This window comes from Anabrus simplex, chromosome 14, assembly GCF_040414725.1.
Source record: "Anabrus simplex isolate iqAnaSimp1 chromosome 14, ASM4041472v1, whole genome shotgun sequence".
In the NCBI taxonomy this organism is placed as follows: domain Eukaryota; kingdom Metazoa; phylum Arthropoda; class Insecta; order Orthoptera; family Tettigoniidae; genus Anabrus; species Anabrus simplex.
The window spans coordinates 64764884-64781117 of record NC_090278.1 but is presented as its reverse complement, the minus strand read 5'-3'; the positions used below and the strand labels follow the sequence as shown (position 1 = coordinate 64781117).

At 42.5% G+C, this 16234-nt stretch overlaps 1 protein-coding gene across 1 annotated transcript in view; it reads left to right on the top strand.

Annotated features, from left to right (window-relative positions):
- Positions 1-1892: 1892 nt before the first annotated feature.
- The window catches only part of LOC137503029 (THAP domain-containing protein 2-like), a 52303-nt gene continuing 37961 nt past the window's right edge, over positions 1893-16234 (top strand). The window contains exons 1-2 of the mRNA XM_068230412.1: positions 1893-1996; positions 2081-2291. Of these exons, the coding sequence (XP_068086513.1) occupies positions 1923-1996; positions 2081-2291 (285 nt within the window). The 5' untranslated portion in view covers positions 1893-1922. The remainder of the gene's footprint in view (positions 1997-2080; positions 2292-16234) is intronic.

Below are 16234 nucleotides of genomic sequence, written 5' to 3'. Positions count from 1 at the left end.
TTCTCTGCTTCCTCTAGGGATTCTTGTGTATCTTTGAACTGTCTACCATCTTCCGAGTGTAGGGTTTGTACAAATTTCCCCTGAGCCTGTCTTTTCTCCATGGCTATATGATAGAGTTGAGTTTTCTCTTCCGCCAGGAGGGATGAAGGGCAGGACTGCACAAGGGAACCTTGAAGAATGTGGTCCTGGATAGATGTTATTCGACGTTTGAGAGCTGCTATACAGTTGGAGGTATCAAAGCCTGCTTGTTATCGAATCAATAGATCATTGAGGATTACATAGTAGGAATTTAGGGCTTGTCTTTTGTTATTTGCCATTTCCGCCCCATGTCTTTAAAAGAAGGATTGAATAGCAGGCTTCCATTTGTACAACCATGTTGATAAGTTGAGGGGCCTTTGCCTTTGAAGTCGGTTAAGCAAGTCTGTCCACATCTGATTAAATTCTTCTTTTATTTCCTCCTTATTTAACAGGGAGTAGTTTAACTTTCAGTATCCACTCCCTATCCTGGGTAAGGAATCATCAGATCGCATTTTCAGGACAACTGCATGATGGTTACTGAATGGTACGATGTTAACTCTTATGTCATGAACACTGGGAATAGTCTCGTTATTAACATAGAATCTATCAAGACGGGATGCCGCTGATCCTTAGAAGTATGTAAACTGAACAAGCGGGCCATATTTGGATTCCCACACAATTCGAAGTTGGAGAGCGGTATAAAGTCGTTCGAGCGCTGGCGACGAATTGAAGTGACCTTTTTGTCTTTGGAATGCAACACGCAATTAAAATCGCCTCCAATGACTAGTCTGTGACAGTTGTATCGCAAATAGTATGGTAGCTGTGTGGTAACAAATTCCTCTCTTTCATGTCTTCTGTGTGTCCCTGAGTGCAAGTAAATGTTTACTTAAAGTGTGTTGTCGTCTGTTAGTATATATTAGATACAATCCTTCCACTGGGATGACATTCGGTTAACTTGATTGTTATATTTGCTCTAAACAGTATAGTGGTACCTCTGGACTCCTCTCCGGGGTTGGCAATGTAATCATATAATGGGTCAAGAAAAGATAGATTACTGATGTTAATCTCTTGCAGAAAAATGATGTCAATGCCATGATCTCGAATAAATTATCGGAGAAGAACTTGTTTACTTCTACTTCGCAGGCAGTTCACATTAAGGGTGGCGTAAGTGCGAAGGAGTATTATAAACAAAAGGAAAAATACTTTAGCAACCCACATATTACTGACCATTTTGGATCTGGCCTCGAATTTTGTCTTGCGCGAAGTTTGAAAGAATTTGTTGGATTTGTTGGATTCAAGTTCATGGGGATGTTGTTGTTGTTGTTCTGGGACATAACGCTGGGGGAAAAGGATCTGGTTTCTAATGTTGAATATGCCACACACACCCAGCCTCCGAGCCATTGGAATTAACCAATTAAGGTTAAAATCCCCGATCCGGCCGAGAATCGAACCTGGGACCGTCTGAACCGAAGGCTCAACGCTGAGCATTCAGCCAATGAGTCGGACTTATACCAGCTCCACATAACCGATTCATCTAGTCATCTACCAAAAATAATGCTTATCGTGACTTAAAGTATGTTCAAAAGAAAACGATCTCCGATTTCTTCACAATAACAGAAAGGAAAATCCTACATATTAGCAGAAAATACGGAGACAGGAATCTGAACTAACGTCTCTCCCGTTATTGTGAATCCTCAGATGCCAGCAGCCCAAGCTTATACGTGAACAACATGATGCATGCACTGTGTGTAAGGAGGGAGCCCTCGCGGAGAGGTCGAGCGGGACCACTCCTTGAAACCGGCAGCCATATTGGTCAGCACCGCTGCTCGCTGGCTGGGGTGTGGTGCGTGCTAGTTTGTATTCAAGCAGTGAGGTAGAGAGCTCTAACATAACCGTTGTTTACCATGGCTCTTTGCTGTGTGCGTGGGTGCAACAACAGAAGTGACAGACACAGAAAAACCGGCATTGGTTTTCACCGGTAAGTATTTCTCCTCGTAGGCTAGTACATATTGAACGTAGACATGGAGAGTACGTCATTGTTTTAAAATATGGATTGGTGTAGGTTCCCTAAGGATCCAGACCTTCGAGCCCGGTGGATGAAGGCAGTTAAGAGGAAGAACTGGGTACCTGGTGTTCATAGTGTCATTTGTACAAAGCACTTTAGTCCTGACCAAGTGAATGCTACATACTTATCTGGGCCGAAACTGAGAGCGAATGCTGTGCCGAACGTATTCCCTGGCTATTCCAGCTACTCAAAGCCATCAGCTCCTAAGGTAATTATCACCCGGTGACTTAAAATGTGATAGTGACTGTTCCGTGTGGATGGCATTCTTCTTTCTTTCTTAACCTGTTTACCCTCTAGGGTTGGTTTTTCCCTCAGACTCGGCGAGGGATCCTACCTCTACCGCCTCAAAGGCAGTGTCCTGGAGCGTGAGACATTGGGTTGCGGGATACAACTGGGGAGGATGAGCAGTACCTGCTATGCTGAACAAGGGCTAGGTGGGGGATGGGAAGATTGGAAGGGATAGACAAGTTAGGTACCATCCAGGCATTCACCTGGAGAAGTAGGAAACCACGAAAAACCACTTCCAGGATGGCTGAGGTGGGAATCGAACCCACCTCTACTCAGTTGACCTCCCGAGACTGAGTGGACCCCGTTCAAGCCCTCGTACCACTTTTCAAATTTCGTGGCAGAGCCGGGAATCGAACCCGGGCCTCCGGGGGTGGCAGCTAATCACACTAACCACTACACCACAGAGGCGTTCTAAATAATAATAATTTGCAGAAAATTTAGAAGATATTTCACTAAAGTTACGTACACCTCCGTAGCGAAACGGTTAATGTTATTAGCTGCCGTCCTCGGGGGCCGGAGTTCGATTCCCGGTACCGCCAGAAATTTAATACTGGCAGGAGGGCTAGTATGTGGTTGAAATGGTACATGCAGCTCACCTCCATTGGGGGTGTGCCTGAAAAGACCTGCATCACCTCCGGATGAGAACACGAGTTTGTCCGACTCGTTGGCTGAATGGTCAGCGTACTGACCTTCGGTTCAGAGGGTCCCAGATTTGATTCCCGGCTGGGTCTGGGATTTTTTAACCTTCATTAGTTAATTCCAGTGGCTCCGGGGCTGGGTGTTTATGCTGTCCCCAACATCCCTGCAACTCACACACCACACATAACACCACAATAACACGCACATGGCAGATGCCGCCCACCCTCATCGGAGGGTCTGCCTTAAAGGGCAGATATTGACACACGTAATTATTATTATTATTAATATTATTATTATTATTATTATTATTATTATTATTATTATTATTATTATTATTATTATTATTATTATTATTATTATTATTATTACCTCGGTATGAGGAAACGAATGTCTTTACTGAAGTTACTGTTCAAAGGTCCAGTAATGCTCACAATTGTCCATTTGTGTTCTATGAGAGGCTTTGGTTTGATAACATGTACAGTTTTCTTTCTTTCTTTCTTTCTTTCTTTCTTTCTTTCTTTCTTTCTTTCTTTCTTTCTTTCTTTCTTTCTTTCTTAAGCCGTACTGGCCGTACCCTCCAGGTTTGGATTTTCCTCCGGATCCCACCTCTGTCCTGGAGCGTGATACTTTTGATTGAGGAGGAGGACCAGTACCTTGCCCAGGCAGCCTCTCCTGAGGTGATGGTAAGATCGGAAGGGATAGACAAGGAAGAGGGAAGGAAGCGGCTGTGGCCTTAAGTTAGGTACCAGCCCGGCATTTGCCTGGAGGAGAATTGTGAAACCACGGAGGATGGCTGAGGTTGGAATCGAACCCCCTATCTATTCAGTTGACCTCGCGAGGCTGAGTGAACCGCGTTCCAGCTGTCGTACCACTTTTCAAATTTTGTATTATCCTATGTTTGTGACTCTGTTATAGAAAGCCTTCTAAACCGGGTTTTTTTTTTTCTAGCGGCTTTACGTCGCACCGACACAGATAGGTCTTATGGCGACAATAAACCGTTATTTAAGACCACCTACATTTAGCAAGAAAAGTAACATTTCGACCGGGCGAGTTGGCCGTGCGGTTAGGGGCACGCAGCTCTGAGCTTACATCCGGGAGATAGTGGGGTCGAACTCCACTGTCGGCAGCCCTGAAGATGACTTTTCTGTGGTTTTCCATTTTCACACTAGGCAAATGCTGGGGCTGTGCCTTAATTAAGGCCACGGTCGCTTCCTTCCCACTCCTAGGCTTTTCTTATCCCATCGTCGCCATAAGACCTATCTGTGTCGGAGCGGCGTAAAGAAAATTTTAATTTTTTTAAAAAAATCCATAGTACCATAACCGAAAACCATGGATATTTAATTATGTATACTGAGCTAGTCCTGACAGGTGGTGGTGATTATTGTCTTAAGAGGAAGTACAACTGAGCAACCATCCTTTATAAAACAATAATTACAGAGAAAAAGCAGAAGGGGTCCGTCACTTTGAAAAATGAGAATATCGGCCAAAGAAAGACAAGAACCACGATGGGGGTGAAAGTGAAAGACTCCTTAGGCCTCGTGACCTAATACCGTCGGGGTCAGGATAAAACAAGAGTTAACCAAGGGAGGTTGGATAGGATAGATGAAAGTGAGGAGCCTGGCACAAGTAAGGAAGTTTTGTGAGGTGGTCGGACGATAGTAAAACTGAAGTATGAGAAGGAATGTGATAATATTACATCATAAAGGCACATTCCATGCTCCCGCTGGACCAGTGGAGAGTCACTTACCATGATCATAGGTAGTTTCGCTGTTACTACCTACCAGATCATACAGAGAGAGAGAGAGAGAGAGAGAGAGAGAGAGATTGTTCATTTGCCACTAAACGTTGGATTAAATAAGCTAGATTTAACAGGAAAAAGCTAAGTTGGCGACATTGGTTAGAAGTGTGACTAATCTGTTGAAATTCGTTGGTGGTGAAAGAGGAAGACTGGGCAGGAGAAAACATGGAATTTCCTTGTTTGCTAATTGCTTCTCAGCTAAATATATCACTGAAGGGACATCCTCCTCCATGAGATGTCTGTACAGCAACTCTTTCTCGGAGTCAGGTCTTCTAAACGCGCTACTTATCTTTTCTGGGAAAAGAAAGAAAAGTACCGGTATGCCTGTTAGGCTACAGTATTTGGAAATTCTATGTTCGAAACTCGACGTAGATAACATGTACCTTGTTAAAAACGCCGCCTCAATTTAAGCAAACATGCACCAATTATAACCAAATCAACTTTATATCACTAAAATGAGCAAAATACATCTGAAACTTTGAAAATGGCCGAAATATTTGCTTTAAACGGAGTCAGAGACCCCATCATTCATACTTATTTTTCAGATTTCTGATAAAATGTGCTCAGTAAAGAAATATTACGTTTCCTTAACATTCGAACCTTAGTTATGTGATACCAAGGTTATATTCCGCGTTCGGAGGACTTCGGCTACGCTCGGTTATGACGTCAGCCAGTTACCCACCGCCAAGGTTAGTAACCTTGACCGCCAGTCTCGCTAGAAGTCTGTGCAGTAATACTGAATGTGAGTTTATTTAATATGTGCAAGTGAGTTACAGTTCTGATTTTATAGTTTCATGGTGCTTTCTATGACTAGTTCTTGTGGTGAATTTCTTATGCCAGTGTTATTTTGTGTTTGACTTGAATTGATTTGTCTCGGGTTACATATAAACATGCCTGGTACGAGGTGTACGGTTGCTGTGTGCAATAACAGCTGGGCGAGAACCATGAAAGATCCCTCCAAAAGCCATATCAAGTACTACAGTTTCCCAAAAAATGAGGAACTAAGGAAGAAGTGGATCCAAAGATGTAGGCGTGATGGAAAGTGGAACGCAGATTCGTGCCGGGTGTGTTCCGAACATTTTTCTGATAGCGATTTTGAAAGGGATTTAAAGGGCGAATTGTTAGGGCTTCCTCCCAAACGTGTGCTTAACAAAGACGCTGTTCCCTCTAGAAATTTGGGTGTTTTGCGTAGCATAGAGCAAGTGTCACCAGTTAAGGTAAGATTCACTTTATCATAACAGAACTGTTTGTTCGCTTGCTTGTCTATTTGTCATACTTAATGCTCAGTTTTGTTTAACTCAGAATACTTTATTGCATTTCAGTAGCGTAGTGTGGCCACTAAAATCCTATTAGTAATAACCACGGTCTTGTGACACGATTAGCTCTTGTATTGTACATTACTGAGCTCGTCATCTACTATTTACTAAGTCTGAGGGGACACATGAGGTAATAATTATTGTTTGATAACAACTTATCGCTGTCACTAAATTCCTTTGGAAAGCGCTCCCGCGATCAGAGAGCAGGTATCTGTGTGATGTCACTGCTCGAATAGCCAATGACCGCAAGCCAGCCGTTGTGCGTAACCTAATACTAACCTTGATGTTCTGTGCTGTTCGTGAAGTTGATTTGGGGTCGTTATTTTACCCAGACACAATACTGTATTATATTTGAACTAGTTCTACACGCGCACACAATTTCAATAAAGTAGTACACCAATGCAGTTTACAATGTTTTCTGAGTACGAAGTATATACTTGAAGATTGAGGGAAGTAGACCATGCAGCGGACTCACAAAATGGGTTCAAAGCACTTGAAGTAGTTCAGGAAAAGACGTATCACCTAGACAACTAAGAGTGAGGAAATACGTATACAAGACTAGGAGATATAGGAAAAGCACAGGGACAGAAGGTATACTAATCTTCACGCTAGAGTGGCCGTCTCAGCGACTTCTACAAAACATACACACCGGGCCAACATATAAGGGATAAGCAGGAGAGGGCAGAGGAACGACGGAGGGGTGGATATATGTGAGAGTGTAGGACTTTGGACAGATGGAAAGAAATATCTGAGCAACGTATATGGGGGATGTAGAGAGCGCAAAGTGTCAGTGAAATCGTAAACAAAAGATGAAGAGGGGCGACAGTGTGTTGATATGAACATCAATGAAAATGTACACGCGATCGGTGGAGGGGGAGATGAGAATAAACGGTAGATATGTGTCTTGGTTGAAGAGGAGGCGTTAGGGAGGGCGGGAGGCAAATGAGAATATGATGAAATATGTAAGTAGTGTCAATGTATTGTGGGAAAGTGGGGTTAGAGTTGTAAATTAGAGTGATCTAAGAACTGATTTAAGATACGTATGATTGTGGGAGAGGGCTTGTATATGAGACATGCAATTGACGAGGGGAGTGGATAACTGTATTGTATTAAGCTGGAGTACAGACATCGGCGAGGAGAGTTGTACATGGGCATTGAAAAAGAAACCTTGATGTAATATTGATCTCATTAGCTTCGGGCAAGCACCGAGAAGGAAGCAAAGCGCACTCTACCAAAGCGAGAAGGAACTTACGTACTGACATGCTGTACAGTTGTGCACTCTAGAAGAGAGTGGCTGAAGCTGGTGATGTACCTGCCTACAAACACTCAAGGTGGTTCAACCACAAGTCTACTACATCTATACAGGATGAAGCTAAATTCACGCACTCGGGCGTCGCTGCGCGACTCCTCACATGCCAGCAATTAAAAAATGTATCTCACAAAAGTTCGACTTTCGAGTATATCCGGCAGAAAAAGGGCGTTGAAGAGTGGCAATTTGGCAACACTGTAACCACATGTAAGGTAACTACCTCTGTCAGCACTTATACTTTGTGCTGTATAGTTGGTGTAGTGGATACAGTTTTGGGTTAGCATTCAGCAGGTCGAGGGGTCGATCCTGGGTTGAAGCGTATGTTTTTTATTTCATAAATGTAGTCCAGGTGGTATGGTATCTGGCAACTTAATTGTCAACAGCGATTGCAGCGGGTCCTCTAGAAACTATTTGCACTTACATACTACGACCCTACATATGAACGAACAATTGTTTTCATTCGTCAGCTTTGAAAGACGCCCGTTCCACGTCGTGGGCGTGAATTTATTCGCACCACTTCATGTACTAAATGCGAAACCTATTTTCTTTGTAGCCTCTTGCAACGATCTCATAGATTAGTAGCAACTATTATTCTTGTCTCGTTCAGATCTATTACATTTCGTTATGGTTTACGTTACCAGTAGGCCTAGCAAAGTATTTGTTGTGTTCAGCGTTACAAAATGTTGTAAATGTATGCTACATGTGACCTAAGGTACGGTGTCTTACTGTATTACAGTATGTAATGTCCGATAGAAATTAGTAAATAAAAAATTGTGGCTCAATCTAGGATCGAACCCTCGACCTCCTGCATGCCAACCCAAAACTCTATCCACTGCCCCAACTGTACAACACAGATAATTAATGCTGACAGAGCTACTTACCGTACGTGTGGTTACAGTGTTGACAGATTGCCACTATTCAACGTCCTTTTTCTGCCTGATATACTCGCACTACGAACTTTTGTGAGAGACATTTTTTTATTGCTGGCATGTGAGGAGTAGCACTGCGACGCCCGAGTGGGCGAATTTCGCTTCACCCTGTATGCACTGCGCTCTTTCGTAACGACTTATCGTGAAGCCTATTAAATAAATTAAGACCTTACTATAGCTTTGACAAAAACACCTGAAGACTTTACATCACTCAATGTGCACTAGATGGCAGAACCGTCAGTGCACGGTACTCAATATTTAAAAAAATAAACGATGGGATAGGAAAATGCTCGGAGTGGGAAGGAAGCGACCGTGGCCTTAATTAAGGGAGAGCCCCAGCATTTGCCTGATGTGAAAATGGGAAACCACGGAAAACCATCTTCAGGGATGCCGACAGTGGGGTTCGAACCCACTATCTTCCGGATGCAAGCTCACAGCTGCGCGGCCCTAACCGCCCGGTCATTATACTTTAACATTGCACGATCTTATATATAAGTTAAATGAGGCCACTCTAGTTATATTCCACAAAATGTCGTTCGTCGCGGCTAACAGATATGTTTAGCGCCACAAGAAGTAGTGCACACTTTGCATGTGCTGTGAGGAAGAGTCACTGAGGTCTGATTCACCCGCTTGCTCATTCGTCAGTCTGGCATTCTCTTTAGTGTCTGTTCTTAGTGTGTAGTTAAATACTAAATGATTTTTAATTGTATAATCACACCGTAGGTACTTCTATTTGTCTGCCTCTGTGGTGTAGTGGTTAGTGTGATTAGCTGCTACCCCCCGGAGGCCCGGGTTCAATATCCGGCTCTGCCACGAAATTTGAAAAGTGGTACGAGGGCTGGAATGGGGTCCACTCAGCCTCGGGAGGTCAACTGAGTAGAGGGGGGGTTCGATGCCCTCCTCAGCCATCCTCGAAGTGGTTTTTCTCCCTCTTCCTTGTCTTCCCATCCCCGACCAGGCCCCCGTATAGCAGGTGAGGCCTCCTGGGCGAGGTACTGGTCATTCTTCGCAGTTGTATCCCCCGACCCAAAGTCTGAAGCTCCAGGACACTGCCCTTGAGGCGGTAGAGGTGGGATCCCTCGCTGAGTCCGAGGGAAAAACCAACCCTGGAGGGTAAGCAGATTAAGAAGAAGAAGGTACCTCTATTTAATTGTAATAAATGCGTAATATTGGTAACAGTTTTATTGTGTAGTATTGAACCAAAATCTTTAAAAATTCGCTCAGAGAGCATCAAAAAACTAACCATTTTGTAGCTTATTTGTTTCAATTTTGATGTATATAATCCCCCACCCCGACCCGTTATATCCCACAAAATCGGGTACTGTTCATTGTCTGTATACTTTTTTGCCCCGGCACTTTTAATCCCCAATCGCCGCTACTGTTAAAAATGATGTGCTGCCAGCAGTGGCGAAGCATGCTAGTATCCACTGGTAACAGTTTGAAAATATAAAAATCGAATATTCTTTAATATTAATATTTTTGTTTCTTCGCCTGGAGGTGTCGCGAGAACTCTATTGCAGCAGTTTGCCACCGTCAAAGTTGAGCGAGAGGATGTTACCACTCCATGCATTGGTTACGCTTTGATTCTCTTCTATAACAGCTAGGCGAATATTACTGCGCCTGCGCCAAGCAAGCCCCCTTTGCCCTCGACACTGAGATGTATCCTACTACGTTCTCCGGTCGTGTTACCACAGTGGAAAGTGGAAACAAAAGCTTATAACGTCGGCGCTGAGCTGTTCCGTCCGTTCTTTCCGCCGCGCTCAACAGTGCATTGTTATATTATTGTGTCATTGTTTTCTATTATAATATGATGTGACTTCTCTTGTTAAAATGTGAATTTATAATTAATTTATGTTAGGTAAGGACTGCACAACGTATTAAACATTAAAATGCGTGCTGTCGCTTCCGCCTCAAAAATAAGTTAGTTAGCGGGCCCAGAATGTTCGTGTATAATAGAAAGCTTAATGAACACGACATTTTCGTCAAGAACTTTTGAAGAAAAGAAAAACATAATTGAAAAAGGTAGACCCGCGCCTTCTCTTAAAAATGTATTTAAGGAATCGAAAAGAACAGTGCGATATTTTCATGACTCGTGGTACATACACCTGGACTGGTTATGTGATTGCGCAAAAATGAATAAACTGTACTGTTGGCCATGTATTCTATTTTCCTCAGAAAATAATGCTTGGAATAAAGACGGTGTGGACAATTTAGATAGTTTCAGAGTTTTAAAGAGGCGCCCTGTTGCCAATATGATTCAGTTCGGAAGGTCCAGAATAGAGTTCTGTTCGAGTACAGCTTACAGAAAAAATATTGACGAGCATAATAAGCTAGTAAAAAATAACAGATATATTGTCAGCACATTAATAGATACTGTGTGTTTTCTTTCAAAGCAAGGATTACCTTTCAGGGGTCATCGAGAAACTGAAGAATCTGATAACAGAGGTAATTACAGGGAGTTACTAGCATTAATTGCTAAGAAAGATGACGTATTTCGGCACAACTTAGGAACATCTACAGTTTTCTCAGAATTTTTATCTGATATACAGAATTATATTACTGAAGCCATAGCTACTTTTATGACCAGCGAAATTAAAGACGAGGTTAAGAAAGCAAACTTTATTTCCGTTATTTTGGATGAAAGTACAGAGCACAACTCTCGACTGCATTGAGATATGTTAGTCCCGAAGGCGAAATTCAAGAGAGATTTTTGAGATTTAGTGATGTAAGCGGTGACCGTTCTGCTGTTTCTCTCTCTAAACATCTCCTTGGAGTGTTACGAGAATTTCAGTGTGGTGAAAAGTTAGTAGCAGAAACATTTGATGGCGCAGCAGTGATGACAGGACAGCACAGTGGGTTGCAGAAGTTAGTCAGGGATAAATATGACCAGACTATATTTGTTCACTGCTATGGTCATAGGCTCAACTTGGTATTACAACAATCTGATAACCACATAAAGGAATGCAAAGTATTTTTTCAGACCTTGTCCGGGTTAGCAGGCTTTTTTTCATCATCCCCTAAAAGGGCCTCTGCTCTTGACAAAGTAATACAGAGACGATTACCAACAGTAGCACCTACCCGATGGATATATGCTGGTAGGCTCGTTGAAGTTGTGTCCTCTCTCTATACAGATCTCCTTGAGTTCTTCAGAGAAATGAAAGATAACGCAGACGAATGGGACGGTGGAACGAGAATTCTAGCTAAGGGTTACTATGTGACCCTGCAAGATTTTGATTTCTATTTCCTATTAAATTTATTTGCTGAAATACTTCCTCAATCGGATGTTCTGTATCAGATCCTTCAGAAGAAAATATGTGATATTGCCTTCTGCTCCAAAGAGATCCAGCAATTTAAAGTGTTTTTGCAGACAACCAGAAATAATTGAAACTGTGTGGTCAAAGTTGCAAGACAATGAAGGGAGGCAAGATTACCCTCAAAAGCGCCAGAGAACTGATTTTATAGGAACTAAGAAAACATCCTATCTCCGATTGTATTTGGAAATAATTGACATCATATCCGTGCAACTATCAGATAGATTTTCTGATATTAACAAGCTGGAGTTCCTTCAGTTAATTGATATTGACCAATTTAACAATTTCGCAAAGGAGTTCCCGAACAGTGCCTATCAGTCGTTAGTGAAGACCTATGGACGAAATTTTGACTGCATGAAACTTAAAAGTGAACGGTCTCTCCTATACACGAAGCCGGACCTTGTGAAAAATAATGCATATGATCTCTACCAATATTTGCACACCAGTGGTCTTAAAAAAAGCTTATCCAGAAATTGATTGACCTCATTCTCACCATCCTGGCAACTAGCGCTTCCGCTGAAAGAAGTTTTTCGGCCTTAAAAAGGATACACACCATCCAAAGAAATTCACAAGTACAGGACAGTCTCTCCTGCACTTTCTTTCTTTGATTGCGATTGAGAGGCCTAATTGCTACGATGCAGTGATATATATTTTTGATGCCACAACATGCCGTCATATCGACCTGAAGTACCTAACAGGAAATACTGAGGTAAGCCTTAAAGCTCCTTTAGAAATTAATTTTAAACTTTATGTTTATGAGCGCATGAGTAGCCTGCCATACATTTTTCATGATGTGGACTATTTTCAGTTAGTGCATGATCGAGACTGCTAGTTTCTATTATGTTGACACCAGACACTCACTAGTGTTCAATATATTATGTGCCATTTCATCATTTTCAAATGATATCTTATACAAAAGCAATATCAATTATCAAGTCTTTCACTTTTATGAAATGACATCTGTACTGCTCATAATATTGCTGCGGTGCGAGCGACAATATACTCTCAGAAGGAGTGTGATAAGTACACTTTTCAAAACGTCAGGCGTCGCCACAGGCTGCCAGCTAAGTAGCGGACGTGCAGTGATAAAATGTTTCTGTGTAAAGCCGCTAGAGTGCTAGCCGCCAAGGATACTGACACGAAGCTACGTAAATACCGTATTGTATTTCCTGTTTCCGCTCTCAAGCGTGTTGTTTAGTTGTTGCTAGCGTTCCAATTAAAGATAGGAATTCAAGATTTTTTTATTTGTTATTGAGAGTTAATTCCATGTTTTACTATGTAGTGTAATAATTTGGTTTTCGTGAATTGCGTGTACAATCTTCGAACATGACATACTGCTGTGTGCCATTTTGTACTTCAAACAGAAAAACGAGCAAAGGAATACTATCATTTCACGAATTCCCTGCAGACGAGGACATATCTAATGAGTGGCTCAAAGTGATTGCTCGCGAAAACTTTGTCCCAAACAGAAATTCTCCTTCTTCTGTTGTCTGTAGCCTACACTTCAAAGGAGATGATTATGCTTTTGTAGGCAAAAGTAGGAGACTAAAACGAGGTTCTGTACCATCAGTGTTCCCTAACTATTCTAGTGTCAAGGTGACTGATACCAAGAATCCCCGAAGAAAAAAATTAAAAATCAGACCACTCTCACCCAAGGATGTTGTCCCAAATACTGGTAGTGGGGAAATGAGAAGAACTGTAAACAAGTTGAACAATGTCCTTGTGGTAAGTTCTACTTTATATGGATCTAAATAAAACACAATAGATAGTAAAGGAGATTGCTAATATTACTCATAGTTAAGGAATGTCAGGTACTATGCTGTAGCCTCGGCCTCTCACCTATTTGACATTACAGTATTTTGCCAAATATCAATTTCAGTACCCTTTAGGATTAATAAGCCGGCCCCGTGGTGTAGGGGAAGCGTGCCTGCCTCTTACCCGGAGGCCCCGGGTTCTATTTCCGGCCAGATCAGGGATTTTTATCTGGACCTGAGGGCTGGCTCAAGGTCAACTCAGCCTACGTGATTAGAATTGAGGAGCTATCTGACGGTGAGATAGCGGCCCCGGTCTAGAAAGCCAAGAATGACGGTCGAGAGGAGTCGTCGTGCTGACCACACGACACCTCGTAATCTGCAGGCCTTCGGGCTGAGCAGCGGTCGCTTGGTAAGCCAAGGCCCTTCAAGGGCTGTAGTGCCATGAGGTTCAATTTGGTTTGGTTTTAGGATTAATAATTTAAAAATTAGTTGCAAATAAACAACAATCAAAGTCAATTACATATCCCCAGCAGAGTATTTATTTCTTCAAAATATATAGAGACTTGAGAATTTCCACCTGTAGTGGCAAGCCTTTTTAGGACTTGTGGACAATGTCCTCCATAGAGAATGAAAATGCTTTTATTTTCTCTCGACATTTGAAGTCAAACTGTACAAAAACTGTTTTTGCACATTGTGCGCTTTTCATTTAATAAATATCTTCCCTTTAAAGTAAAATTCGTGCTTCTTATGATTAATATATAATACATTGTTCATAAGTTTCCACAATTAATCCTCATTGAAATGGGGAGAATTACTCAAGATTGAAATGGAAAGGGCAGTGGGAGGCCCGGTGTGAGTCAACCGTGAGGGGTGTCAGGTGATTTGAAGGTCGCAACAACATCATACGCATTGATTTCCATCTCGAACACAATTAGTCCATTCATCTGACAAGAAAATTTCCCCTTTCCATCCACATCAAGTGTTGAACGTTACAAAAATGTGCATAGTTGTACACTGTTGTTTCATTTACTCATCAAGAAACCTCAAGATCCCTTTATTTTGGGATAATTTTCCAAGTGGTATTTTATGAATAACACATCTTTTACATCAAGAGATGTCAAATAGTGACAATGAAGAAAAAAATCAGACTCTTTAGACATTTAAACCTTTTATCTTGTCAAGGAAAAGTTGTTTTTAATATGAGTGGTTGTGTTCTGCTTATGTAACTTGTGTTTTTGTGCATGTTTTAACTGTCAATCAAGATCACAGCTGAGATGTTTTCTATGGAAAACGAAACATGTACTGACTAATTTTAAATCAAATTAATGTTAATTTAATGTATGATTTTAAAGTGGTAATGAAAAATGAAATGGCGTATGGCTTTTAGTGCCGGGAGTGTCCGAGGATAAGTTTGGCTCGCCAGGAGAAGGTCTCTCGATTTAACATCCGTAGGTGACCTGCGCGTCATGATGAGAATGAAATGACCATGAAGACGACACACACACCCAGCCCCCGTGCCAGCAAAATTAACCAATGGTGGTTAAAATTCCCGACCCTGCCGGGAATTGAATCTGGCACCCCTGTGACCAAAGGACAGCACGCTAACCATTTAGCCATGGAGCCCGCCCGACTTTAAAGAACTTTGATGTACTTTAAAGTGGTGGAAAGTTGGAAGTTCTCAAACGTACAAATTGGAATTTGTTATATATAATAATTCCACCACAGATCAAGATGAAATTCATTACTTGTAACACTACTTGGCCGGCCTGCGGTGTAGGGATAGTGTACCTGCCTCTTATCTGGAGGCCCCGGGTTCGATTCCCAGCCAGGTCAGGAATTTTTACCTGCATCTGAGGGCTGGTTTGTGGTCCACTTAGCTATCTGACGGTGAGATAGGATGTGGATGCTCAGACCGGGAGCACGGTACTGTATAGGCTGGGAGGTGGGCGCCGTAGGTCAAGTGTCGCAGTTGCTCACATGGCAAGCAGGCTGTAGAATGTGTAATAGTTGACAGTGCTCAACGTAGGAGGTTTGAATCCCACATATGATTTTTTTTTTAAACAGCCAGTTGCCTGGGATGTGGTAATGTTGCATACTTCATAGCTTCCAAGGACTGATTTGTTTATTTGACCCTGTAAAAGACCGTATATATCGTTGCATTGGGTATGGTGCTGGGTTGGATGAAAATGTGGAGATGATTGTCTTTGGTCAGTATAGGCTGGGAAGTGGGCGCCGTAGCTCACATGGCTAGCGCGTGGTAGGATGTGTGATAGTTGACAGTGCTCGCAGGTTAGAAGGTTCAAGTCCCATGCAGGTATTTTTTTTAAGCTAGTTGCCTGGGATGTGGCAAGGTTGTATACTTAATACCGGTATTTTTCACAGACTGATTTGTTTATTTGGTCCTGAAAAGGGCCGTTGGTATGGAGCTGGGTTGATAGAGGCTAGGGAACATGTGACAGGATTTAAGTTATCCACGTCGTTTAACGCAGCACATGTTCAAACTGATGACCGCCATGGTCAATAAAGAGCTGCGCGCGATGTTGTAAGGACCGTTGGGCCTGTTGCGACATCTCTGGCAAAACAGATCGGCATGCCTCGGTGATGAGCTGTGTAGGTGACAAGGACTGGCTGGCTCCTGTGCATACACCAGTTGTTTTACATGGCCCCACAGAAAAAAAATCCAGGGGTGTAAGATCGGGTGATCTGGTGGGCCAGGGGACAGGTCCTCCCCTTCCTATCCATTTATCAGGATACGTTGCATGGCGATGGTTCCGGATGACCACCGCCGTGTGCGGTGGAGCTCCATC